Here is a 27,710-nt window from a genome sequence, read left to right as displayed (position 1 = left end):
ACTTTGCAGAATTATGTACTGCTAACTTTTTTCTACTATTGGTATTGAAAATTGTCACCTTTTTCAACTTCCTCAACTTCTTTCCATGATAAGAATGTTACTTCCAGGCAAAATATTAATTTCTATGGTGAAACAAAAGTATGAATATGAATGTGAAGGAATAATAAAGAAAAGTAAAAGTTGTACAATTTTTTCAAATATATTTTCACCATAAACATGTACACATAAGCTCTGACACACGCTATAAAACAAATGCAAAAGCATAGGGATGTATTACTGGAAACACGATTACTAAAAATTATTTATCAATTTATTTGCCATAATGCATAGGCTCACAATCTTGAATAGGGAACACAGTAAACTCAGATCTCTTTTTTTTTTTTCATTTTTGGTAATGCATGTGTTGAAATCATATTTTGGTAACACAATGACATGAAACATATCACTGTAAGACTGAATGAGTCAAAATAATTTGAGCAATTTATCTCTCTCTATCTTCTGCAGAAAATATCAATATTAAAAATATAACAATCTCAGGCTTTCACGGCATGTACCTTTCCCAGATTTGCTCAGACTGTTAGGTGACCAAAGAGGGAAACAAGAAAACAATGTGGTGAAAATCTGACCCTTAACTACCATTAATCATTCGACCAGCAATAGTTTTGCAACAGACCAAACCTGTTTCACTTAAGAAATGTGTGGATCCATTTTCAAAGTCTCTCTCATCACAGGAACACACAATACTAAAGAATTGTGCATTTGGCATTACTTCACTGAATTTTGTACACAAAGCTCCCTGCAAAGCTGGTGGTATCCAAACATCTGAATAACTACAGCTGACCAATTCTACCTGTGTGCCTTTCAGTCTTTAGGGTCCAAACAAATCAGGGAAAAAGTAATGCCATGCGAAGAATAAAAAATTGCACAATGTATATGTTTATGTAGCACAATGTATATGTGTCACAATTCACAAGAATGTTGACTCACTCAGCAACTATTACTAAGGTTTAAAAACATGTTAGTACTCATCCAATATAATAACAGTGCACTCTGGAAACAATGGCAGTATCAGTCTTGGCTACGAAACAATAGTATAGTATTTTGAATAAGATGCACACACTTTCAACATCTACAAACTACAGAACAATGCAGCCACCACAACAATGTCCATTTTCTTGACATATTTGAAAGATGTAGCTGCCCAGTGTTCTTGGCACCATCTAAAAGCAATAGTGATATAAATAATTTCAAAATTTGTGTTAGCAATAAACACAGCAAAACATACGAAATTATGTGACAAGTTCAAAACAAATGAATGAAAACAATGTACATAAAATCATACATAAAACGATGCCAGTAGTTAAACCAAGTACACAGATTGTCACATGAGGAATGGTCAGCATTCAAGGATTTGACAGAACAGCCATTCAAAGCAAAAAAGTCCAGTAAACATGGACTCCAAAATGCATACCTCCAGAACCATGAGCACTACTTCATCTTCAGTACTGTTAAAACAAATCTCCTCTACTGCATCCTCCTTGAGAAGTGGTAGTGTGGACCAAATCAAGAAAAAAGTGTCCAGTAAACATGGGCTGCGAAGTGCATGCCTTAGGAGCTATGAGCCTTTGTTCATCTTTATATTTCCTGAAGAGTTCATGTATTTCTTATCTGCTCATCACACGTGAAAACAATAACAAGCAGAAAGTATCTCTTCTACATTCACATCTACACCTTCTACATTTACATCTACATCAGTACTTCCCAAGCCACCTTGTGGTGTGTGGCAGGGGGTACTTTGTGTACCACTGACATTTCCCCCTACTCCTGTTATAGCTGAAAACATGTTATAGTTGAAAACAGTTCGTAGGATGAATGATTGCTGGTAAGCCTCTGTGTGAGCTCGAATTTCCCTAATTTTCTTCGTGGTCTTTTTGTGAGATATACATAAAAAGAAGCAATATACTTGTTTATTATTCTAGGAATGTATGATCTTAGAACTTAAAACAATGAATCTCTCTGTGATGCGGAACACCTCTCTTGCAGCGTCTGGTGCTGGAGTTGGTTGAACATCTCCATTGTGCTTTTGTGTTTACTAAATGAACCTGTAACAATAAGCACTGCTCTTCTTTGGGTCTACATCTACATCTACATCCATACTCCGCAAGCCACCTGACGGTGTGTGGCGGAGGGCACCCTGAGTACCTCTATCGGTTCTCCCTTCTATTCCAGTCTCGTATTGTTCGTGGAAAGAAGGATTGTCGGTATGCTTCTGTGTGGGCTCTAATCTCTCTGATTTTATCCTCATGGTCTCTTCGCGAGATATACGTAGGAGGGAGCAATATACTGCTTGACTCTTCAGTGAAGGTATGTCTCGAAACTTTAACAAAAGCCCATAATGAGCTACCGAGCGTCTCTCCCACAGAGTCTTCCACTGGAGTTTATCTATCATCTCCGTAACGTTTTCGCGATTACTAAATGATCCTGTAACGAAGCATGCTGCTCTGCGTTGGATCTTCTCTATCTCTTCTATGAACCCTATCTGGTACGGATCCCACACTGCTGAGCAGTATTCAAGCAGTGGGCGAACAAGCGTACTGTAACCTACTTCCTTTGTTTTCGGATTGCATTTCCTTAGGATTCTTCCAATGAATCTCAGTCTGGCATCTGCTTTACCGACGATCAACTTTATATGATCATTCCATTTTAAATCACTCCTAATGCGTACTCCCAGATAATTTATGGAATTAACTGCTTCCAGTTGCTGACCTGCTATTTTGTAGCTAAATGATAAGGGATCTATCTTTCTATGTATTCGCAGCACATTACACTTGTCTACATTGAGATTCAATTGCCATTCCCTGCACCATGCGTCAATTCGCTGCAGATCCTCCTGCATTTCAGTACAATTTTCCATTGTTACAACCTCTCGATACATCACAGCATCATCTGCAAAAAGCCTCAGTGAACTTCCGATGTCATCCACAAGGTCATTTATGTATATTGTGAATAGCAACGGTCCTACGACACTCCCCTGCGGCACACCTGAAATCACTCTTACTTCGGAAGACTTCTCTCCATTGAGAATGACATGCTGCGTTCTGTTATCTAGGAACTCTTCAATCCAATCACACAATTGGTCTGATAGTCCATATGCTCTTACTTTGTTCATTAAACGACTGTGGGGAATTGTATCGAACGCCTTGCGGAAGTCAAGAAACCCAGCATCTACCTGTGAACCCGTGTCAATGGCCCTCTGAGTCTCGTGGACGAATAGCGCGAGCTGGGTGTCGCACGACCGTCTTTTTCGAAACCCATGCTGATTCCTACAGAGTAGATTTCTAGTCTCCAGAAAAGTCATTATACTCGAACGTAATACGTGTTCCAAAATTCTACAACTGATCAACGTTAGAGATATAGGTCTATAATTCTGCACATTTGTTCGACGTCCCTTCTTGAACGGGGATGACCTGTGCCCTTTTCCAATCCTTTGGAACGCTACGCTCTTCTAGAGACCTACGGTACACCGCTGCAAGAAGGGGCGCAAGTTCCTTTGTGTACTCTGTGTAAAATCGAACTGGTATCCCATCAGGTCCAGCGGTCTTTCCTCTTTTGAGCGATTTTAATTGTTTCTCTATCCCTCTGTCGTCTATTTCGATATCTACCATTTTGTCATCTGTGCGACAGTCTAGAGAAGGAACTACAGTGCAGTCTTCCTCTGTGAAACAGCTTTAGGAAAAGACATTTAGTATTTCGACCTTTAGTCTGTCATCCTCTGTTTCAGTACCATTTTGGTCACAGAGTGTCTAGACATTTTGTTTTGATCCACCTACCGCTTTGACATAAGACCAAAATTTCTTAGGATTTTCTGCCAAGTCAGTACATAGAACTTTACTTTCGAAGTCATTGAACGCCTCTCGCATAGCCCTCCTCACACTACATTTCGCTTCGCGTAATTTTTGTTTGTCTGCAAGGCTTAGGCTATGTTTATGTTTGCTGTGAAGTTCCCTTTGCTTCCGCAGCAGTTTTCTAACTCAGTTGTTGTACCACGGTGGCTCTTTTCCATCTCTTACGATCTTGCTTGGCACATACTCATCTAACGCATATTGTACGATGGTTTTGAACTTTGTCCACTGATCCTCAACACTATCTATACTTGAGACAAAACTTTTGTGTTGAACCGTCAGGTACCCTGTAATCTGCTTTTTGTCACTTTTGCTAAACAGAAAAATCTTCCTACCTTTTTTAATATTTCTATTTACGGCTGAAATCATCGATGCCGTAACCGCTTTATGATCGCTGATTCCCTGTTCTGCGTTAACTGTTTCAAATAGTTCGGGTCTGTTTGTCACCAGAAGGTCTAATATGTTATCGCCACGAGTCGGTTCTCTGTTTAACTGCTCAAGGTAGTTTTCAGATAAAGCACTTAAAAAAATTTCACTGGATTCTTTGTCCCTACCACCCGTTATGAACGTTTGAGCCTCCCAGTCTATATCTGGCAAATTAAAATCTCCACCCCGAACTATAACATGGTGGGGAAATCTACTCGAAATATTTTCCAAATTATCCTTCAGGTGCTCAGCCACAACAGCTGCTGAGCCAGGGGGCCTATAGAGACATCCAATTACCATGTCTGAGCCTGCTTTAACTGTGACCTTCACCCAAATCATTTCACATTTCGTATCTCCGTCAATTTCCTTCGATACTATTGCACTTCTTATCGCTATAAACACGCCTCCCCCTTCACTGTCCAACCTGTCTCTGCGGTATACATTCCAATCTGAGTTTAGGATTTCATTACTGTTTACATCTGGTTTCAGCCAACTTTCTGTCCCTAGTACTATATGGGCGTTGTGACCGTTTATTAATGAGAGCAGTTCTGGGACCTTTCTATAGACGCTCCTGCAGTTTACTATTAGCACATTAATATTGTTATTCCCTGTTGCATTTTGCCTACTCCTACCTTGCCGCGTCTCAGGAGGCGTCTTGTCGGGCCTAGGGAGGGAATTCTCTAACCTATTCTTCTATATTTCCTCTATTAGTCCTATCTGGTACAAATCCCATACTCATCATCATCATCATGATTTCCCTCCAGCGAGCCGGGTAGGAACTCGGTGAACAAGGATCCCGTACTGACGAGCAATATTCAAGCATTGGTTGAACGAGTGTTTTTTAAGCCACTTTCTTTGTTGATGGACTTCATTTCCTGAGGTTTCTTCCAATGAATCTCAGCTGGCATCTGCCACTTACTCGTAATTAAATTTATGTGGACGATCCACTTCACATCACTCTGTACTCATACTCCTAGGCATATTATGGAGGTAGCTGCTTCTACTGAACATGTGCTCATAGCTTTTAAGCTGGTTTTACAGGACACATCTATCGTTTACAAGTCTGTACCAGTACTCAAAGCATACAAGGCTGGAACTGCCAACATTTTCATTAATCGTATTACTCGATACCCCTAACATGTAAATCTGCACCAGTGCCCCAAGCATAGATATTCAGAACCACAGGCTCATTTAAGTCAGTTGCATTGTTGAGTGTGAAAGTTAATATTTTTGTAACACTGCTATTTAATCATATAGAAACTTCTGAGGTCTTGCTTCATATCTATTACGCAGTTATTGTTTATTTTGTGCAGTTATACTGAAATTACTTTATGATTATACAGAATTATGGACTAAAGTGTTCATTTTATGTCATGTTGGTATAAACAAAAGATTATCTATGTTCATGCTTCACAGCAGTTTAGACATGGAGGTTGCAATTATCTACGCATCATCTGCTGTGACAGTGCTGACTTAGTTGTTAGGAGAAGAACAGAACAATGACAATAATGCCAAGAATAGGAAATGGGTTTGACACCGGCTGGGAAGAAGGAGTGAAGACAGAGACATATACTCCCTGTTAATGAAGTAGTTTAGGCCCGAAGATGAACAATATTTAGGAACTTCATCAGAATGGATGCACCTTGTAAATCGTTCAAGATGGGATTCATGGGTTGACACAATAATGAGGGAAGCTATTTCACAATAGTGTGACCCCAAAAATGCGCAACAGCTTTTACAGCCCTTAATGGTCATGGCTGGCACAACTACTCTGACTCTTGTGGGTGTTTCCTCAACATTATCCTTCCTAGCATGCTAATATAATACAAATGATGCAATCAAATCAAGCACTTCCATTACTTTCACTAACTGACGAGGTATGTACACATCTCAAAAGTAAAATTATATGCACATTTACGTGAAACATATAAACTCAAAATTAAACATTTGTAGATGTATCTAATTGTGTGGTATAGTGTTTCTAGAAGACTATACAGACATCTTTCCTTTTTGTATGCCTCAATGAGCACACTTTTACATTTTGGTTCCATTTTGATTTCTTCAACAACGAGCTATCATTAGATATACAACTTTTCTCAACAACAACACAAAAAAGAAATTTTCATTTGTTTTATTGCTGTATTTATGAAACATTACTCACTGAAAAATGTAAAGAATATCTCGCGCAATAGCCAAAAGAGTCCTCAAGAGTTCATGTATTTCTCCTCTGCTTACCACACGTGAAAACAATAACAAGCAGAAAGCTGGCTCGAATAACTGCATTCTACACATGAGCACCTACATCTCTTCTACTGCATATGTGGGGGGTCAACAGCAAAATAGATCGGTTCCTATTCCTCCCCAGTTGGAGAGATTTGTTTCACAATATTGAAGATGATGAAGTGCTCATAGCTCTTAAGGTATACATTTTAAAACCCATGTTTACCAGACTTTTTTGCTTTGAATGATTGTTCCTGTCACATCCCTGAATGTTGGCTATTCCTCCTGGGACACCCTCTATTTTTGACAGCAACATACAACTAAACCCTGAATCACTAACTGCTAAGAAAATTTGTGTTATAAATAATTTTTCGTTACATATGTAAATTGTACTTACAATGGATAATGTCACTGAAATTTTCTCAACTACCATGCTGGCACATTTGTTTGAAGTTCTTATTGACATCATCCGGTTCAAAAATATTAGCTCTGCCTCCAACTAAAACATGGATATCTCATTCTTTTAGTTCTATGATCAACCAGCCAACTGAATGCCATCCATTGTTTTATTAATACTATTAACATATGATTAGACATATTGGAGATTGTATGTGTAACTTTTTATTACTGTGGCTGCATCTCCGTTGCCTTTGCTTTTTGTTTTAACAAGAATAACTACTCATACCCCAGTAGAGTGCATGCAGAATAATGTGGCCAGTAGAGGTACAGTTGGTGGGGAAACTGTGGGAAAAGCAGTAGTGATGGGGGTTGCAGACAGGTGCTTGGAATATTGTAGAGGAAATGGCAAGCACTGGAGGGGAAGTGCCATTCTAAACTGAAGACTATGGTCATATTTTTGGTAAATATTCACACTTGCATGGTGACCATCCAAAATGATTTACTATCACCTTTGCTTTGGTTAGTACCTAAAAAGAATTCCACTAAAAATAGAACAAAAGCATGAATCTGTTAACCATTTGTAGCTTTCAGAGATGTGTCATGAACTGTGTTTATTTTGAGTAAAAATTGTATTTTCCTTGTTGCCATGTTAAAATTTGCTTCTAATGCCAAAACACAGCACCGTTTACACAATGTCACCTCACTGACATGTTGTGCAGCCACAGCCACAGATGTCACAGAATTCTGACACAGTGGTTTATTAAGTGAAGCACTAAGGACAAGTAAGGTCGAGAGAAATCTGAAACAGTGGGTTATTAATGAAGCACTGAGGACAAGCAAGGTCAATAGCTTATGAAGAAACACATCCTTGGTATAAAAATAAATGTGTAATGTCTTCAATTCTATTGTTCCAAAACCCACAGCACTTCTCATTTGACCAGCTGTCAATGTGGCTTAAGAATTATATTCTTTCATCGAAAAAGTCTGAAGTTATTCCACTAACATGGTAGATAACGAATTTTCATATAATAGCCAAAGGGCAAAATTTGCTCGCTATCATTTGCCAAAATCTCGTTTCGATATCTCGCACTGTTTATAAGATATGAGAGCTGTTATGAATCCTTCATTCTTGCTTTATTGCAATCGCAAGTGAGTGAGCTACAGAAGATCAATTTTCTCAAGGTTGGTGACAAAGGAAAATTTCGATGTGGCAGTTAAATCTCATATGCTACAACATATTATGTACTACATAATATGCACCAAACACAAAATCATAGCAATCTCTATTTTTCTCTGCAAACTTCTTCATATTTTGTGCAGTGACTGGCTTGAAATGGGCACTTCATCATGAAGCTGACATATAAAACTGTAATCAACGAAAAATGAAATTTTTTTACCAAATAGTTTCTGTAAAACAATTTGAGAAAGGCCTCAGAGCATGCGCCTCGTTTCTGTCATCAGAGCCGGCCTAAAGCTAGCAAACAATGTTGGCCTCCCCTTCTGAACAAGTGGATGAACTAACCCAGCATTTTGAATGAAAACTGGTCACTGCACACCAGTCACCATACCCTGCGCAGACTCTGCCCATAATCAATACGTCAGGGGTCAAACAACCCCTCCACTCCCCATTAAGTCTAAATGGCTACTTATAATGCACTGTTGATAGGTGCACTGTCAGCTGAAATCTAGATCTGTAATGCATTAAAGAAGACCGATAACATTACAACCAATGCTGACCTCCTTTCTGTCCTGAATTACATCATGGTCATGTAACACAAACATTCCCATGGAATTGAACATGATGAACTGGTTGTGTTATGTGTGAAAATAGTGTCCAGGAACACATTTATAAAAAAGCTAATAGCAACTCAAATATCTATCATATCTGTCATATAAATCGAAATATCAAGCATGACTCTTCCAGTCATGTTCACGCTCTGACTGTCCATTTAGCATGTCAATGGGATGGGAAACCAGTTACCTTTCAAAAATCTTGTCTGTGATGCTTTTCTCATAAAACTAATACTTATTTTCTTCATTTACTACTAGGTGATAATGTGAAGTAATTCTAACACCGAGAAAACTTGATGCCACCCTTAAAAATGAAGTTGTAGCTTTTACATGTTAAGCTTAGATAAAAAAAAAAGTATTGTGACTGAAGATGGAATATTACTAGTAAAAATATCCCTAGGAACATCAATATTTGACTTTTGAATTTTGAGCAAAAAATATGCTTCATACCAGCACCTAAATGAAAATTTCCCAAATCTCACCAAGTTGCCACACCGTAACTGTAATTATACCCACCTTTTCAGTCAAGACCCACATCGTCTCCAGAGGAGGAAGGTGGTGGGGGTGGTGTGGGACCGGCACCTGGAGGGAATCCTGCCCCGGGGAAAGGCATGCCTCCCATCCCTCCGAGGCCTGCACCTGAAAACTTGGCTGTCAGTTTCTCCATGGCAGCCACAACCTTTGGATTGTTCTGGTACTTAACCATGTTGGCAGGATTGGTTGAGATATCACGGAAAGCTGCTGCTAACTCAGGATCCTGAAAAGATAAGAAAGGATTTAACAAATATAATAATCAGCAAAGAACCTCAAACAACACAGATTATTGCATCAAGTGCTTCTGATGTGTTGTTTTGGTGTCTTATTAAATGAATAAGTGATTTGTACAATTTTTCAGTCAACTAAAAATGATTTGTTTTCATCAAAGAAGTTTTAAGTATGATATCTTGGAGTTGCTGTGCATCAGTGAGTCCTATGTTGAGACAATATAATCCATTTAACCATAAATTAGCCATGGCATTTGGTCAGAAGATCAGTTTAGATTGCCAATTTTCCACCTCATGATCTTTGTGAGACCTCTAGAGCTTTGGCTGCTGATAAATGATTGTGTGGTGCCATTTTTTTTTTTAATTTGTAAATTTCACAGATGTTAAAGAGTGTAGGGTGACTGATAATGTATCCTGCATCTCCACATGATGAGGGTACTTCATATTCCACTGCCACCTCTCCCCTTTTCTGTTCCAAATTCTAATGGTGAATGAGAAGAACAACTACTGGTAGGCTTCTGTATGCATTCAAATACCTAGAATTTTACTTTTAGAGTATTTTCAAGAAACGTATGTACAAGGAAGCAGTATGCTGGTTGACTCTTGCAGAACATATGCTCTTGGCAGTGTAACAGTAAACCATACTGTGATTCACAATGCCTCTCTTGCAGCATCTCCCACTGGAATTGAATGAGCATCTACATGATGCTTCTGACATTATTAAATGATCCCATGACGAAATCTTTTGTTATTTTTGGTATCTTCTCTATTTTCTCCATCCTACCTGGGAAGGGGCCTAGACTGAGGAGTAATACAGGGTGTTCAAAAAGTCTCTCTGCAGTGCCAGACGATTGTTAGCCGTGCGTGCCGTACGCCGCAGTGAATATACCGAAATGAAACTCAGTGAAATACAAGTTTTTAATTTATTGAACATTCATTTTTACTGAGATAAATGAAACAGTGGAATGTTGGGAGACTCCACTTGAAGGAAAGTAACCCAGGCAGGCAAACAATCATAAGGCATAAACAATCGTACGGCACTGCGGAGAGACTTTTAGAACACCCTGTACTCAAAATACTCAAGTAAGGGTTGTAGTGCTGTTTTGCGCAATCTGTTTTGAATGAGGTCAATAATATTTCCTGAGAATTGTCTAATTAATCTCAGCCTAGCATCTGCCTTCTCTATGATTAATTTTATGTGGTAATTTCAGTCAAAGTAGCTCCATATGCATAGTCTGAGATATTTATTGGCTGTGACTGTTTTGGGCCAGCCAGGGTAGCCGAGCGGTTCTAGGCGCTACAGTCTAGGACAGCGCGACCACTATGGTAGCAGGTTCGAATCCTGCCTCGGGCATGGATGTGTGTGATGTTCTTAGGTTAGTTAGGTTTAAGTAGTTCTAATTTCTAGGGGACTGATGACCTTAGAAGTTACGTCCCATAGTGCTCAGAGCCATTTGACTGTTTTCAGAGATCATTTGGCAACTGGATAATCAAACAATAATGAGATTTTCCATCTGTTAGGTGCAGTGCATTACATTTGTTTCTCATAAGGGTCAAAACGCGCGCACGCACACACACAGGCACGCACGCACGCACGCACGCACGCACGCACACACACACACACACACACACACACACACACAGAGAGAGAGAGAGAGAGAAAAGAATGTCCTAATTTCATTGAAAAGTGTAAATTGTACACAAACAACCCATGAATATCTTGGATTCAATGTTAGGAACAATAACTACAAAAATTAAGTGACAGTATATGGAAACTTCATTCGGGCTTTGATGCTATTACATTCTCCTTCTCATTTGGTTATTGTATTTGGATATCCATTTTCTGTCTCCACTTTCATGTCAAATGTCCCAATGTTTCATTCTCTCCTTACATATGCATCCTGACCCCTCTAATTATACCCCAACCAAATTCATACACTGAAGGAATTACCTAAGGAACAGTGTGCCTGGTAGTCTGAAGAAATTTTAGATCAGAATAACAGAAATATTCTATAAAACTACTGTCGAATATCTTTGACATGCATCAGTTTCACAATCTTAAAACATACCCTGACCTCAAATGAGATGAGGATCATAAACAGAATGACCTCCTCCCTACAGACCAGCATGGATTCCAAAAACATCAGTCATATGAAACCAAGCACTCACTTTTCTCGCACAACATCCACAAAACAAGGCAGTCAGACAGATGTAGTATCTCTTGACTTCCAAAAACATCTGCCTCAGCAACACATCATTGCTTATTAATGTAACTATGGTCATCTATCAAACAAAACGTGTGACTGGAACTGACAACTTTCTAAGTGGAGAGCCATCTGCAGGAGCAGAAGTAAAGTTAAGTGTGCCCTAGGAAAAAGTGTTGGTCCCCTGATGTTCACAGTGTCTATTAATGACCTGGCAAACAATATTAATGATAACCTTGAACTTGATGCAGTTGTTTGTAATGAAGTACTATCTGAAAAAGCTACACAAATATCAAGTCAAATCTTGAAAATATTTGAAAGTACTGCAAACATCGGCAAGTTGCCCTAAATGTACAGAAAAATGAAACTGTATACTTCACAAAATAAAAGAACTTCGTATCCATGGCTACAAAATCAGTGATTCACAAATGGAATTGGTTCAACACGTGCAAACAAATGTGTTAACAATTTGAGGGGATATGAAATGGAACGAAAATGTAGGCTCAATTGCCTAAAGCAGGCCACAACTGTTAGTTCACTGGTAGGATACCAGGAAAATGCAATCAGTGCACAAGTGAGAGTGCTTACAAAACTCTTGTGTGAATCATCCTACAATATTAGTGAAGTGTATGGGATCTTTACCAAATAGGACTAGTGGGTGATACTGAACAATTACAAAGAAGATCACCGTGACTGGTCACAGATTTGTTTGAGTCACAGGCGAGCATCATCAAAATGCCGAATGAACAAGCAGTATGTGAGGGATCCAGGAATATACTACAGCCTCTTTCATATCTCTCATGAAGAAACCCAAAGACAAGATTAGTCCAACCACTGCATGTGAAATATCCTCTACTATTCACTTCATAGTGAGGTTATGAAAAGGATAGATTGCTACGCACCATACAGTGCAAATGTTGAGTTGCAAATAGACACAACAAAGACTGTCAAACAAGTAAGCTTTGGCTAAAGGGCCTCCTTCTGAATTAGACAACATAATCATGCAAACACAACTCACATGCACATGACCACTGTCCCTGGCTGCCTTGACTATATGGTGAGTATCAATCTATCCTCTTCACAATTTTATCATTATTCCATCCTGAATTTTTCACTGTTTGATTCTCTACACAGCAGTTCACAGAGTACAGATGTAGATGAAGATTTATGTAGTCTACTGTGTCATCATATTTGCTTGAAATTACTTATTGCTTGAAACTTTATGTGGTATAACTTATTTCCATCAACCAGAGCTCTGTCAATGCCACATGCCAACTGTCCACCACTGTCATCATTTGCTGTGTGGAGTAGTGCAATGTACAGCCCATGTGTATACCACTTTGTTCATTTATGTTGCTGTTTCTGATAGATTTTTGTGTCTGTTGAAGTAAGAGGTTAAAAAGACAGACCCAAGATACAGAATAAGAAACAAAACAAAAAGCCTGAACAAAGAATTTTGCTTAAAGAACAACTGTGTCAATTCAATTCATGTGAAATGTACAGGAACTTTGAGAGGAAAATCAGTAACCTCTCTAAGTTTCCAGTGCCGTGATTGGTGTAATCTGAATCACTCAGTGTCATACTAATGTGGAAAAATACAAGAAGGAATTAAGAGAAACACAATTTCTTGATTGTAACAGGAAAAAAAAATTAATGTCCAAAAGAGCATAATAGCACTGTATCCTTCTGCAAAAGGACCAATTCAATGTCGTATAAACAGTTATCGTCACAGAAACATGGAGGTCTACGGAAATTTAACCGAGAGAACAAGATACTAACATAGCCATTTCTCATATAACTGATCCAGTGTACCTTAGACAAAATGCAAGAACGACAGTCTTTAAAAAAGTCACAAAATTTGTCATTTTCATTCCCATGTAAAAATGTAAAAAATCAGAGGACTGTAGTTAACTGCAGTTGCCAACTCATATTTATTAAACATTGAAATTCAATTTTGTCTTTTACAATGATATAGGATTTGTTAGTTGGCCACAATAAACTTGAATGCCTGATCCCAGCAGTGTAGATACACTGAAGAATTTAGTGCAAAAGCAACTTTACTCATCAGCAGAGTGTGCAGACACTGTCAAATATCTGCTGTTGTGCTGAAGGCAGTTTGTCTTCTGTGTTTAAATGTACAATCCAGATGGCTATCTTTCTTCTACAAAAGGAATAGAATAAAACAATTTTTTCCTGTGCTCTGCATGATGCCAATAAATAATGTAACTGATAGCTATGTTCTGATTTTCAACACAACACAGTAAAACAATGAAATAAGAAATAAAACATACAGTATTTGAAAATCATGTCATCAGAAACTAATGCCAAAATTGGCAAAATATAGCACCAAAATTTGCAGAAAATAACAAAAAATGATAAAGGAAATAACATCAAAATTGGCAATAATAACACCTTAACTCTGCATAAAATAGAATGATATTTTTCTTTCCCTGCCATGCGTAGAAATCATCTTAGTTTGCATAAGCCTTCTACCATAAGAAGTGAATCAGGACTTTTTCACTGCTGCAAGTTGTTCTCAAGAATCTCCATTTCAAATAAAAATTATTTCAATGTAATGGAAGTTTTTACCAGATGTAAAAGAACTTAATTTTGAGGATATAGTTTGAATTTTATTTAATACACAGCATATTTCATGGTTGTTCTCGGATAGAGACACAAGAAGTTAGATTAATTTTCCAACCACCACAGCAAAGATTATTCATCTATCTGCAGCAGCTGCCATTGGTTGCTGACACCAGTTTTCTCGAACAGCTGCTTAATTTGAGGTTACAGCCGGGTTAGTTCGAGGCACATTCAGAAAGTAAGTGTACTGTGACCATAATGGGCTGTGGTTTTTTTTCCCCCACAGTTTGCAACACTGAGTGACCAGATCGAGCATCGTAGGAACAGAGTAGTATGTAAACTCATGTTGTAGTGTTCAGTTGCATGAAAGATGTCAGTAAGAAATCCCACCAAATGTGACCCACATACTGTGAAGTGTTCCCCACTCACAGAAGGAATACCAGTTATTGAATCCTTTTACAATTCAAAACGGTTTATGGCGAAGGTGTTATGAACAGAAAAAGTGCTTGTAAGTGGTGTAGGGAGTTTAGTAAAGGCAGAACAAATGTTCATGACAAACAGAGGAGTGAAAGATCTTCCATTTTGACTAACAAGCTGGTGCAAAAAACCAAGGAAACTGTTCCTAAGGACCAACGATTGACAGTGGATAAAATTTCTGTGATGTTTCCACAACTCTCCAGAACTCTCTTGCCCGAGACATTCACAGAAATGCTGGGAGACCAGAAAGTGTGCCCTTGATGGGTCCCAAACAGTCGACACAGCAGTACAAGAAAAATCAGGTCATTAGGGGAGGTGAGCATCTTGGTCAACTTAAAATGGAAGGTGAGGATTTTCTGAGCTATACTGTGTCAGGAGATGAAATTTGGGTGGCACATCACACACCTCAGACAAGAAGAAAAACGTCATAGTGACACCACTTCCTCAACTACAAAAAAAATTCAAAACCAGAATTATAGGGGGGAAAAATCATTGCCTCAGTATTCTGGGATTGAAAAAGACATCATTTTGCTTGAATTTCTGCATCAGAGGGAGACCATCATTGCACAACAATATTGTGAGACCCTAAGAAAACTTAAAAGGAGCATTAAAAAAGGAGAGGAAGGCTGACAAGACAGTGTGGTTTTTACACGACAACGCTCGTCCTGACAAGGCCTTAGCCACCGAGGCACTCTTGGACTCATTTGGTTGGAATGTTTTGAACCACACACTATATTCCCCTGACTTGGCACCTTCAGATTAAAGAAGCTTGTGCCACGGCTAACCACATGCAGGTGGTGATTTGTGGAAAAATATTCAACAAGTGTATCAATAATATTCTGTAATTTTTTAAATACAGTTTTTCTAAAAAGATATAACAATATAGTACACTTACTTTATGAACACGCCTTTTTATGAGTATCTTTTAGATTAATTATCACAGAATATGTCATCTGCCATTTTGTTCTCTCGCAGACAGCAGATGTGGTTATGCTGTAGCCATGTGATAAATACTATACAATAAATTATTTCAATCAAAGTATAGCAGTATCGTAAAACAGTGCATTATGATTCTGCTCAGGCTTTCCCTGATGCAGAATAACAGAAAACTGCAAACTTCATCTTGGCTCTTTATTTGAAACAAACACCTAGAAATAATAAAGCCATGTTCTATTTGTTCTTATATATAGGGGTAATGCAGGAGTAGGTTTAATAATGAATAAAAAAATAGGAGCATGGGTCAGCTACGATTAACAGCATAGTGAACGCATTATTGTAGCCAAGATAGACACGAAGCCCACACCTACCACAGCAGTACGAGTTCATACGCCAACTAGCTCCGCAGATGACGAAGAGATTGAAGAAATATATGATGAGATAAAAGAAATTATTCAGATAGTGAAGGGAGATGAAAATTTATTAGTCATGGAGGACTGGAATTTGACAGAAGGAAAAGGAAGAGAATGAAAAGTAGTAGGTGAATATGGAATGGGGATAAGGAATGAAAGAGGAAGCCACCTGTTAGAATTTTGCACAGAGTATAACAGTTCATAGCTAACACTTGGTTTAAGAATCATGAAAGCAGGTTGTATACATGGAAGAGGCCTGGAGACACTGGAAGATTTCACATAGATTATATAATGGTACAACAGAGATTTAGGAACCAGGTTTTAAATTGTAAGACATTTCCAGGGGCAGATGTGGACTCTGACCACACTCTATTAGTTATGAACTGTAGAGTAAAACTGAAGAAACTGCAAAGAGGTGGGAATTTAAGAAGATGGGACTTGGATAAACTGAAAGAACCAGAGGTTGTAGAGAGTTTCAGTGAGAGCATTATGGAATGATTGACAGGAACAGTGGAAAGAAATACGGTAGAAGAAGAATTGGTAGCTTTGTGAGATGAAATAGTGAAGGCAGCAGAGGATCAAGTAAGTAAAATGCCAAGGACTAGTAGAAATCCTTGGCTAACAGAAGAGAGACTGAATTTAATTGATGAAAGGAGAAAATATAAAAATGCAGTAAATGAATCAGGCAAAAAGGAATACAAACGCCTCAAAAATGAGATCGGCAGGAAGTACAAAATGGCTAAGAATGTAGAGGCATATATCACTAGGAGTACGATAGATACTGCCTACAGGACCTTTGGAGAAAAGAGAACCACTTGTATGAATATCAAGAGATCAGATGGAAAACCAGTTCTAAGCAAAGGAGTGAAAGCAGAAAGGTGGAAGGAGTATATAGAGGGTCTATATAAGGGCATGTACTTGACGGCAATGTTATGGAAATGGAAGAGGGCGTAAGTGAAGATGAAATGGGAGATATGATACTGCGTGAAGAGTTTGACAGAGCACTGAAAGACCTAAGTCAAAACAAGGCCCCGTGAGTAGACAACATTCCATTAGAACTACTGATAGCCTTGGGAGAGCTAGCTATGACAAAACTCTACCACCTGGTGAGCAAGAAGTATGAGACAGGCAAAATACCCTCAGACATCAAGAAGAATATAATAATTCCAATCCCAAAGAAAGCAGGTGCGAAAATTACCAAATTATCAATTTAATAAGTCACAGCTGCAAAATACTTACACGAATTCTTTACAGATGAATGGAAAAACTGGCAGAGGCCAACCTCGGGGAAGATCAGTTAGGATTCCTTACGTTTCTGGCATTTGTAGACTTACAGAAAGCCTTTGACAAGGTTGACTGGAAAACCCTTTTTCAAATTCTGAAGGTGGCAGGGGTCAAATACTGGGAGTGAAAGGCAATTTACAATTTGTACAGAAACCAGATGGCAGTTATAAGAATCGAGGGGCTTGAAAGGGAAGCAGCGGTTGGGAAGGGGGTGAGACAGGGTTGTAGCCTATCCCCAATGTTATTCAATCTGTATATTGAGCAAGCAGTAACGGGAACAAAAGAAAAATTTGGAGTAGGAAATGAAATCCATACAGAAGAAATAAAAACTTCGAGGTTTGCTGATGACATTATAATTCTGTCAGAGACAGCAAAGGACCTGAAGAGCAGTTGAACAGAATGGACAGTGTCTTGAAAGGCAGATATAAGATGAGCATCAATAAAAGCAAAATTAGGATAATGGAATGTAGTCTAATTAAACCAGGTGATGCTAAGGGAATTCAATTAGGAAATGAGACACTTAAAGTAGTAGACGAGTTCTGCTATTTGGGGAACAAAATAACTGATGATGGTCGAAGTAGAGAGGATATAAAATGTAGACTAGAAATGGCAGAAAAAAGCGTTTCTGAAGAAGAGAAATCTGCTAACATCAAGTATATATTTAAGTGTCAGGAAGTCTTTTCTAAAAGTATTTGTATGAAGTGTAGCCATGTATGGAAGTGAAACGTGGACAATAACTAGTTTAGACACGAATAGAATAGAAGCTTTCGAAATGTGGTGCTATGGAAGAATGCTGAACATTAGATGGGTAGATCACATAACTAATGAGGTGGTACTAAATAGAATTGGGGAGAAGAGGAATTTGTGGCACAACTTGACTACAAGAAGGTATTGGTTAGTAGGACACATTCTGCGGCATCAAGGGATCACCAATTTAGTGATGGAGGGAAGCATGGAGGGTAAAAATCGTAGAGGGAGACCAAGCGATGAATACAATAAGCAGATTCAGAAGGATGTAGGTTGCAGTAGTTACTCAGAGATGAAGAAGCTTGCACAGAATAGAGTAGCAGGGAGAGCTGCATCAAACCAGTCTCTAGACTGAAGACCACAACAACAACATATTAACACCACCATATGGTAGTTCTGGTTACACACAATCCCACTGTTCAAGAACTACAATAATGAAACATGTTTCTTCTATCACATTTTGAAAGTAAATATCAACTTGTTATTCCGTAATTTTCCAATCTTTAAGATAAACTTGTCTTCTGATAAGATTGTACCTTCTGGACATACCCTTCTTGTCACAACAAACAACATATACCAACGTCAGGGTCAGGGAATGGGTTTAAACACAACCTGGAATGAAATGGACTTGACTGTTTTTACAAACTCATTGATTAAGCAATAGGAGACACTGAAGTTCCTGCCACTAAGTAAACATAAGAAGAAAGTAGTTTCTCCTTGTCATCTGCTCAAAAACCTCTGAAATAAAGCAGGTGCGTGTGACTAAAGACCATTTTCGTTTCCTGCATTATCTACCTACCTTGAAAGCCTCAACAATATCAGGATCATTAAGCAGAGAATAGAAGTCGAATCCAGGTGAGCCACCACCGCCACCACCTCCTTGCTGCTGCTGTTGCTGCTGGGATGCAGCCGAGGCTTTGGCATGCTCCTCACGCGCTTGCTTGGCACGTCGCAGCCGCTCTTGCAGTTCACGTTCAGCACGTTTGCGTTCGTACTTGCGGCGATGTTCCTCCAACTTGCGTGCCTGCACAATAAAATACTCTAGTATAAATGACATTATAAAGTGAAGGTTCTATTTGTCATTATACCACATAAATAAAAACATTATAAATGCTAAGAGGCTAGCAATTTGTCGGCTTTAGGATTCTGGATGCATGTTATTAGTGCCCTTTCAAAATTAAATCTGACCCCTCAATTACAAGAAACAAAATATCAATAAAACAGAACTAAAAACAGTGACAAACACATTAGGCGATACAAATGCCAAAAATTGTTTTAACAATTCAGACACATTAACCCTCCCTATGAAAAATTCAGAATGTGATTTGCATCCTCACATACATTTTTAACACTGGAAGCATCATTATCTAAAATGGAGTGCAAACTGCCATCTAGAAACACCTGATGCTCTTTTTATGGCGTAAAAACCACTCTCAACAAAAAAATAGTTCGCTGCAGACATCACAATCTGGTTGGTTTTTTGTTGGTGGTGAAGGAAGTCAGTCTCTCTCTCTCTCTCTCTCTCTCTCTCTCTCTCTCTCTCTCTCTCTCTCTCTCTCTGTGTGTGTGTGTGTGTGTGTGTGTGTGTGTGTGTGTGTGTGTGTGTGTGTGTGTGTGTGTGTTTGAGAATGAAAATGGCACAACCCGTAAATGTGGAAAAGAATAATATTAACACAAATTCTCACGTATTTTTTGTTGGTATAACATATCCTCGAAAATGAGAGGACACTGATTTTTTGTGTATGCTGTCTTTGCTAGTTAATGAAAGACAGTTCAGCAGTTGTTATTCAATTTTTTGTACCTTTTTTAACAGAACATCAGCAGCAGTCTGTAGTACACAATTCAATTTCTAATATACACTTGGCAGATTGGAACAAAATTCAGTGTTATTTTTTATTATTTCATTTAACCCTTTAAAGACTACATCGAACCATTAATTATCTTTAGTCCGCTTCTGCTTCTCATCATCCCAAAAATACATCATCTCACTGTGGGTCTATAATGTTTCTAGTGCCTATGGGTTTCTTTAGTTTCAGACTCCTTTCCCCATCAGATGTTTGGATGTGAACTTGTAAGAATCACACTTCTGAAACTTCCTGGCAGATTAAAACTGTGTGCCCGACCGAGACTCGAACTCGGGACCTTTGCCTTTCGCGGGCAAGTGCTCTACTATCTGAGCTACCGAAGCACGACTCACGCCCGGTACTCACAGCTTTACTTCTGCCAGTATCTCGTCTCCTACCTTCCAAACTTTACAGAAGCAGGAGAGCTTCTGTAAAGTTTGGAAGGTAGGAGACGAGATACTGGAAGAAGTAAAGCTGTGAGTACCGGGCGTGAGTCGTGCTTAGGTAGCTCAGATGGTAGAGCAATTGCCCGCGAAAGGCAAAGTTCCCGAGTTAGAGTCTCGGTCGGGCACACAGTTTTAATCTGCCAGGAAGTTTCATATCAGCGTACACTCCGCTGCAGAGTGAAAATCTCATTCTGGAATCACACTTCTGTTTGTATGTAGTATGTGTAGTTTACAGTCAGTCAACAGTGACTTCTGTGAAATCCTTTTCTTCCGACATGAAAACTTCTCTTAGTTACTTGTGAGTAATCCACTCATGTTAAATAAATTTCGAATGTCTTATCTGTGCAGTGGAACTAAACATTCAGTCAAAGAATACAGGTCATCTGAAAATTTCCACTTACAGACACTATAAAGAATTTTGGGTCTGAATATTTCCCTCAGTGCCTGTCATACTATTTCCTTGATGGAATTCACATTGCTTCTTGGTGACAATGTCTCACTTGTGCAAAGAAATTCTGGGAGAATAACTGTGTGTCAGTGGTGAAGTTTGACTTTAGTGGAAAGGGACTTCTGTTATACATGTCCCAGATAATTTTGTAGACTATATGCAGTTTCGAGTTACTAATTTCCTCCTTAAAAGCCTTGAACAAATTCTGAGCACTGTTTTGCTTGAAGATTCCTCCATTCTACTCAAATGGTAATTGTGCCTAATTCCCCTGATTGTAATTGATGTTTGTTTCTGTACTTCTAATCAGTTCTACAGTTCTTTAGGCTTTGCCTGCTTGTATACTGAACTGCAGGACTCTGTCACATTCCAGAACGCACCACTTGTGTTCATGTCTTTTGTGAATGTAGGGCAAGTCTTCTTGCTGATTCATAAGTGGTGTCAAAAATACACCACTTGTTTGTCTGCAGTTACTGTAAACTCCTGCACATTTTGAGCTGATTCATGGTATTTTAGATGGGACTGAAGTGGATAATGATTTGTAAGTAGTTAGGACTGGACTATATGTAATCTTTGTATACTCAAATAGATCATGTTTTCCAGACAGAATTTTCCAGTGATTACTACATGATTGAACTGTTTTTAAACTGGTGTTATTTCAATCTGCCTCATTATGCAAATTATAGGCAATGTTTTATAGTCTAATTTTTCAAATGTTCATGATTTTTCACATTTGTCCAGCAGTGGAACTACTGGTAGTAATACTAATAGAGTGACCAGCCAACCATAAACAGGACAGCATAAACATGAATAAAAACCACAAAAAATCATATTAAAAAAATAAACTGAAACAAATCTGTAATCTTAAAGTTGTTTACAACAAATGACAGGAGATAGAAAGACACAAACTAATGTAATATCTGGTCAAACTGAAGTTGTTGTATATGAAATGCAATTTATTCATCTTGTTACATACAATTTGCAGATCAACTGCTTTACGTCAAGGGAGACGTCAAGATTTACCATGACTTTTTTATAAAAATAATACCACTTTTACATACATCATTATAATATTACTACACAATGCTCACAGTAGTTTTTGTCACACATGAATTCTTCAATAAAATAATGGGACTTTTCTCTTAGAAAAATAAAGAGCAAACTTTTACACAAGCCAAGCTAGATTTTTAATACATTCCTGCATTTTGGTTTATAGTACTTATTTTAACCCGTATTCTCTGGTGCTTGGGCACAGGAAGTTTCAAATTCTCTCTATGCCAATTGCCATAACTGTGCGGTAGGTTTCAAGTGTGTGTGTGTGTGTGTGTGTGTGTGTGTGTGTGTGTGTGTGTGTGTGGGTTTATACAGGGAAATCAAACCTCATAAATGTACAGGCAAGAAATAGATAGGATCACCTATTTTTTTTTTTAAATTTAATAACCCCATAAATGTACAGGCAAGAAATAGATAGGATCACCTTTTATTATTTTTTTTAATTTAATATTATTTTTAGTCATCACTTATGATGAATTCACTCGAATGGTAATGCCACAATGAACAACTGACTCAATGTAACAGTGATGACTATCTTACTGGTACCCATGTTCACTGCACTTGACAAAACACAAATTGCAAATGATAAGGACATTTCATTTATCTGCTGAGTGGTCTTGTGAACCTTCAAATTCAAATTTTTGGTATGATATTGGCTATAAGACTTAACATGGTTTGCTTCTGTGGTCTCCTGATCATTACAAGTCATTTTTATGGTCTCTTCTGATGATTTAGTTATAAATTGTCATCATCTAGGTTTTAGTGACATTCAGTTGTAGTTCATTTTCTTCTTCTTCTTCTTTCTGTTTTGGCCATCTGAGAACCACATTAATTCATACCAGCTTTGTTTCTTCTGGCCCCTCTCTTTGTCCAGTATTTTTCACTGTCATACTTTGCAACCTTCTTTTCTCTTCTGTATGTGATGATTCTGTACAGGATCTAGTTCTGTCCTGGAAACCCGTGAAATCTTATTTTTTCCCCTTTTTTTAATTTAAAAATCACGCTGTTGTATATTTTTGGTTCCTATATTCAAATTTTTTCTATATCACATTGTACCTCCTGGATTCAGCAGACTATGATTCTCTTCTTCACAAGAAACTGTGTTGTTTACTGTGTTCACCTCACCTAGTTCATTCCAAGGATGTGTCGCAATAAAACGATCCTCCTCTTCCTAATGATTCTCTCTATCTTGGTATACAGTTCTTGGTTCACTCGTCTTCTGCTCTTTGAAGTCCCAAAATCCTCCTGAGAATATTTTATTCCAGCAGTCCTAGTCTCTTAAGCACTTCTGTTCCTACAAGGTTAAGACTTTTTGCTGCATAGAAGACTTCAGGACAGATCACTGTATGATAATGTCTCAATTTTGCTTTGAGCAAAATATTCTTCTTATTGCAAATGTTTATTGTTATTTTGTATGCTAAGTTCAATTTGTTTACTGGTGCACCCATTGCTTCTTTTTCTTTCTAACCAGTTTCTACACATTCTCCTAAGTATTTAAAATTCTTTGCCTTCTGAAGTTCTTCTCCTTCTATGTTATCCATCTAGGAGCTGTCATACTCTGTGTCTTCCCGGTAAAGATCTGTAGACCTGCTTTAGCTGGTTGTCTCTGTAGATGCATTGTTTGGTTAAATGCCTCTTCTAATTAATCTGACAATATAATAATAATGTCTGCAAAAACTAGAAACTCTATCCATGTTTATTTTTCCTTGTGCTCCAGTCATATTCCACCCTCTCCTCTCATTTCTCGCCGACATTACCTGCTCACCTTGTCAAGTACACAGTTAAAGAGCAAAGGTAAGTCCGTCCCCCTGTCTGATTCCAGTTTTGATCTGGAAGGCCTCTAAAAGCTATAGTTTGAACTTAAACTTGTTGCTTAACATTTAGTTAATCAGTTCACTGGATTTTCTACTCAAACTCACCTCCTCTAAAATTTTTGGAATAGTGTTTGCCTGCCTACTGAATCATAAGCTTTCTTGAAAGTCTAAAAATGTGAGCGCAAAGTTCTTGCTCCTCTGTTCTTGATATACGATTACTAGTCTCAGATTTAAGATTTGTTCTGCACTTGATCTCCCCATTTATGAAGCCTTATTTGGTGATGGAAGTAGAATTAAAGATTTCTTGAGTATTTTCCACTTTGGTGGAATTTTTTCAGAGACTGGTATCTAACTTCGAATTTGAACTGATATTCCATATGCAAATAAGACTGAATGTTCATCGGTAGTAGATTTTAAGTCAATAACACAGAAGAGAGTGAGTTGGTATCAAATATTGAAGCCTTTAGGGCTCTCTACGAAACTTTTTTCCAGTCAGAAGTATAACTGCTTATATTTGTTGCACTTTGCTTCTTATTTGAGCCAAACCATCATGATGCATTGTTCTTGATCTCGTTCATCCAGTCTGTTGCGAAATAAGGATTGGTTTACTGAACTGAATGCCTCTGTCTGAACATAGAATATTCCTGTCACCATTTTACCTACATATAAAGACACACATTAACCCTAACAATACCCAGGCATTTTCCAAAGCAGAGATTACCACCAAGGGGAGTAGGAGTGTACTTTATTCTCACACAAAAAGACATTAGAAAAAACTAAATTCATTACTTGCTGTTGAATTATATTAACAATATACTTTGTAAAGAGGTGCCTGTGCTTAAGTTGGATCCATAGCCTGAAAATACCATTTAGTACACACTCTCAGGGATATCAATGCCCTTTCAATAACATTTATTACCAACTTTATGACCACTACAAAAAATTTAAAATGCAAATTTCGTTCATTGTTTACTCTCAACCTACTTTTTAAAGAGATACTGATGTGTAAGTACGGTTCTGAACCTGGAAATACTGAATACTATATTCATTAGGGGAAAGTGACATCTGCTACTGAGACTTACATTTTTAAGTTTAAATGAAAAATTTAAAACCTATATGGAATCTGGTAAAAGAAGGAATTTAAAAAGGTAATTATTTTTGATTTTATAATACAAAGTAATGCTGACTGGATTACAATATTTTCGAAAGTTGGTCGTTAAGATAGCCTCCGTTTTGGTATTGCAAAGGTTAAAAATCAAAGCCAGCCTTACAGTTAAGTGAAGCTAATTCATAAAAAGGGCAAACTTTTTCCATAAACTGCTAAAATATGAGGAGAGGAAAAACTTTAGTTGGGCAGAAATTATAATTGAATACTGGTACTAAAGAATCAACCACAAACAGTTACGCGAACATAGTTTTGATCTTAGCGACGTCTGAGCGTCATTCCCGAACGCTTTCCGCGGAAGCACAAGACTTTATATTGCGATTGACGGGTGCTGCCCCTAGCGGCCGTTAATTTAGGCGAGAGCATGAATCTTCAGCGGCGACAGCGAGATGGCGCTAGAGCGCTGCTCTATGCCCACCCTTATAAGGGGCGGCCGGCCAGTTAAATATAGGCGGAAGTCGAGCTCCGCTCGGGGGTATTAATACTGGGTAGATGCTCACCGCCACAACCACTAGCGGGGGCTCGAAGCCCGGACGCCGGTTCTATTTGATGCGACGCCGCCCGCGCTTCCTTCATAGTAAAAGCTACGACGGGAGGAAATCTGAAAACAGTCATAATCGAATTTTCCAGTTTCCGCAGCTGAAAACTTAAAATGGAAAAACGTGAAATTACGATTTTCTACTTCACTTGGTTCTATAACGCAGTACACATCATTCATGTGAAATAATTACGAAACGATGGCAGATAAATAAAGCCGTACAGTTGTAAAAAACTGCGACAAACTATCAAAATTGTATGATGTATCGCCAATTAAAATTTGTGCCATGTCGCTATCTCACAGTAGTTTCTCGTTTCTTGAATAAATAAAGTTTTTCTGTATCACTAACCAATATTCATCAGGTTCCTCTGACATCATTTTGCGTCATATATGACCTAGGATGAGAAATATGTAATCATCTGGCGCAATATAGCTACGAAGATAATTTCGTGAGCACCTGTAGAATTTTTTAAAAAAGCTGCCACCACAAATCTGAGTCTTATTAGTTTCCGTTTTATATAAAACTGTAGTGGCACCTGCATGCGTTGGTACAATCTTTCTGTCATGTTTACGGTTTCATCGACCACAGAACACCTTGTAAAATTACTTGCAGTTTGCACAAAAGCGGCGTTCATTAGAATCTGCACAGCAGAATGAGAAATGATACGTACCCATTAATTTAACACAATAATATAATTACTGGTTTCTAACTATAAGATACCACATTCAGACAACAAGGTGTGAAAATCGGTGTATGTCGAGGCATTTAAATACAGATATAAGCAGAAGAGCTATATGCCACCTAAAATTTCGATACTGGTTACTTTTTCCCTTACGCGTATAAATCCATGAACAGAATCATATATGTACATACATAACAAAATGCTAATCTTCTGAATGATGATGTAAATTTGAGCCGGCCAGAGTGGCCGAGCGGTTCTAGGAGCTTCAGCCTGGAACCGCGCGACCGCTACGGTCGCAGGTTCGAATCCTGCCTCGGGCATGGATGTGTGTGATGTCCTTAGGTTAGTTAGGTTTAAGTAGTTCTAAGTTCTAAGGGACTGATGACCTCAGACGTTAAGTCCCATAGTGCTCAGAGCCATTTGAACCATTTTGTAAATTTGAACGCTATCAATCTTAATGCAAAGCACTAACATACTGAAAGCTTTGTGATAGATAAGTCTCAGTTTCGAAACTATGGGTGGCATTATTCTGTAGCAATGAATAAAATTATCAAATTGTTTTTTGTTTCTGTTCATATCTCGTATAAAAAAAGCACGTCTCCAACTGCTCCATTCTAAACCCTATGAATCAACGTGCGTATAATTCATGGGTTTCATGTAATGATAAAATCTATCGAAAAGATGCAATGGTTCACAGGGGTACCCCCTCCATTGGGTCATTTAGCCCTTTCCCCTCCTATTTTTCTGTCAATCGTGTTCTCTCATCTCTAATCTAAACATCATCTCCTAAAAGCCACTTTGCGGTATCATCACTTACTGTACACCGTCTGCCTGCCGTCTTCATACAACCACAAATCGGACGAGAAGCATGCGATCATTTGCACAAGTCAGGGCTAGCTGCTTACTGTTATACAGAGCAGGCAACTTTCGCTGTCTGAGGGAGAGCCGGTTCTACAGGACGAAGAGTCGGAAACCGTCTGCGACAGCAGACCAGGAGGAAAAAAGTAACAATACGACGTGCCAAACCTTGCCCTGCATTGTGACCAAAGCGGAAAATAAGTTATGCCGAACGACGCCCGTCATAGGAGCATGAGGGGTTAAGGCGTATGGCGACGTGGTTTCTGAGTTAAGCTTTTGAGTCTCTGAGGCATCAAGGGATCACCAATTTAGCATTGGAGGGCAGCGTGGAGGGTAAAAATCGTAGAGGGAGACCAAGAGATGAATACACTAAGCAGATTCAGAAGGATGTAGGCTGCAGTACGTACTGGGAGATGAAGCAGCTTGCGCAGGATAGAGCAGCATGGAGAGCTGCATCAAACCAGTCTCAGGACTGAAGACCACCACCACCACCACCACAACAACAACAACAACAACCCTCGCATGTCCATCCGCAAACAGACCTGTGTCGAGCTCCTATGGGACGTGCTGCCGACTGGACCTTTAACTCGTATATTCAGTCCACACCGAACAAACATATATAAATATATCTCCAAGGGGTAGTCATAAATTTAAATTATCACCTCGAAAAAATGGATTTAGTAATTAAGTAATTGTTAGCAGGAACAAATCTGCAGGT

General features: G+C 38.5%; 1 protein-coding gene across 2 annotated transcripts in view; it reads right to left on the bottom strand.

Moving 5' to 3' along the window:
• Window positions 1-180: 180 nt before the first annotated feature.
• LOC126199360 (putative protein FAM10A4) overlaps window positions 181-27,710 on the bottom strand; it is a 203,465-nt gene continuing 175,935 nt past the window's right edge. For both annotated transcript variants that reach the window (XM_049936225.1, XM_049936226.1), the window contains exons 5-7: window positions 18,946-19,170; window positions 9,255-9,495; window positions 181-1,220 (exon numbers count right to left, since the gene is read on the bottom strand). In XM_049936225.1, the coding sequence (XP_049792182.1) occupies window positions 9,259-9,495; window positions 18,946-19,170 (462 nt within the window). In that variant the 3' untranslated portion in view covers window positions 181-1,220; window positions 9,255-9,258. The remainder of the gene's footprint in view (window positions 1,221-9,254; window positions 9,496-18,945; window positions 19,171-27,710) is intronic.

Source organism: Schistocerca nitens, chromosome 8 (assembly GCF_023898315.1).
Source record: "Schistocerca nitens isolate TAMUIC-IGC-003100 chromosome 8, iqSchNite1.1, whole genome shotgun sequence".
NCBI classification, from domain to species: Eukaryota; Metazoa; Arthropoda; class Insecta; order Orthoptera; family Acrididae; genus Schistocerca; species Schistocerca nitens.
The sequence above is the reverse complement of the archived record's forward strand: the minus strand, read 5'-3'. Positions and strand labels throughout refer to the sequence as shown.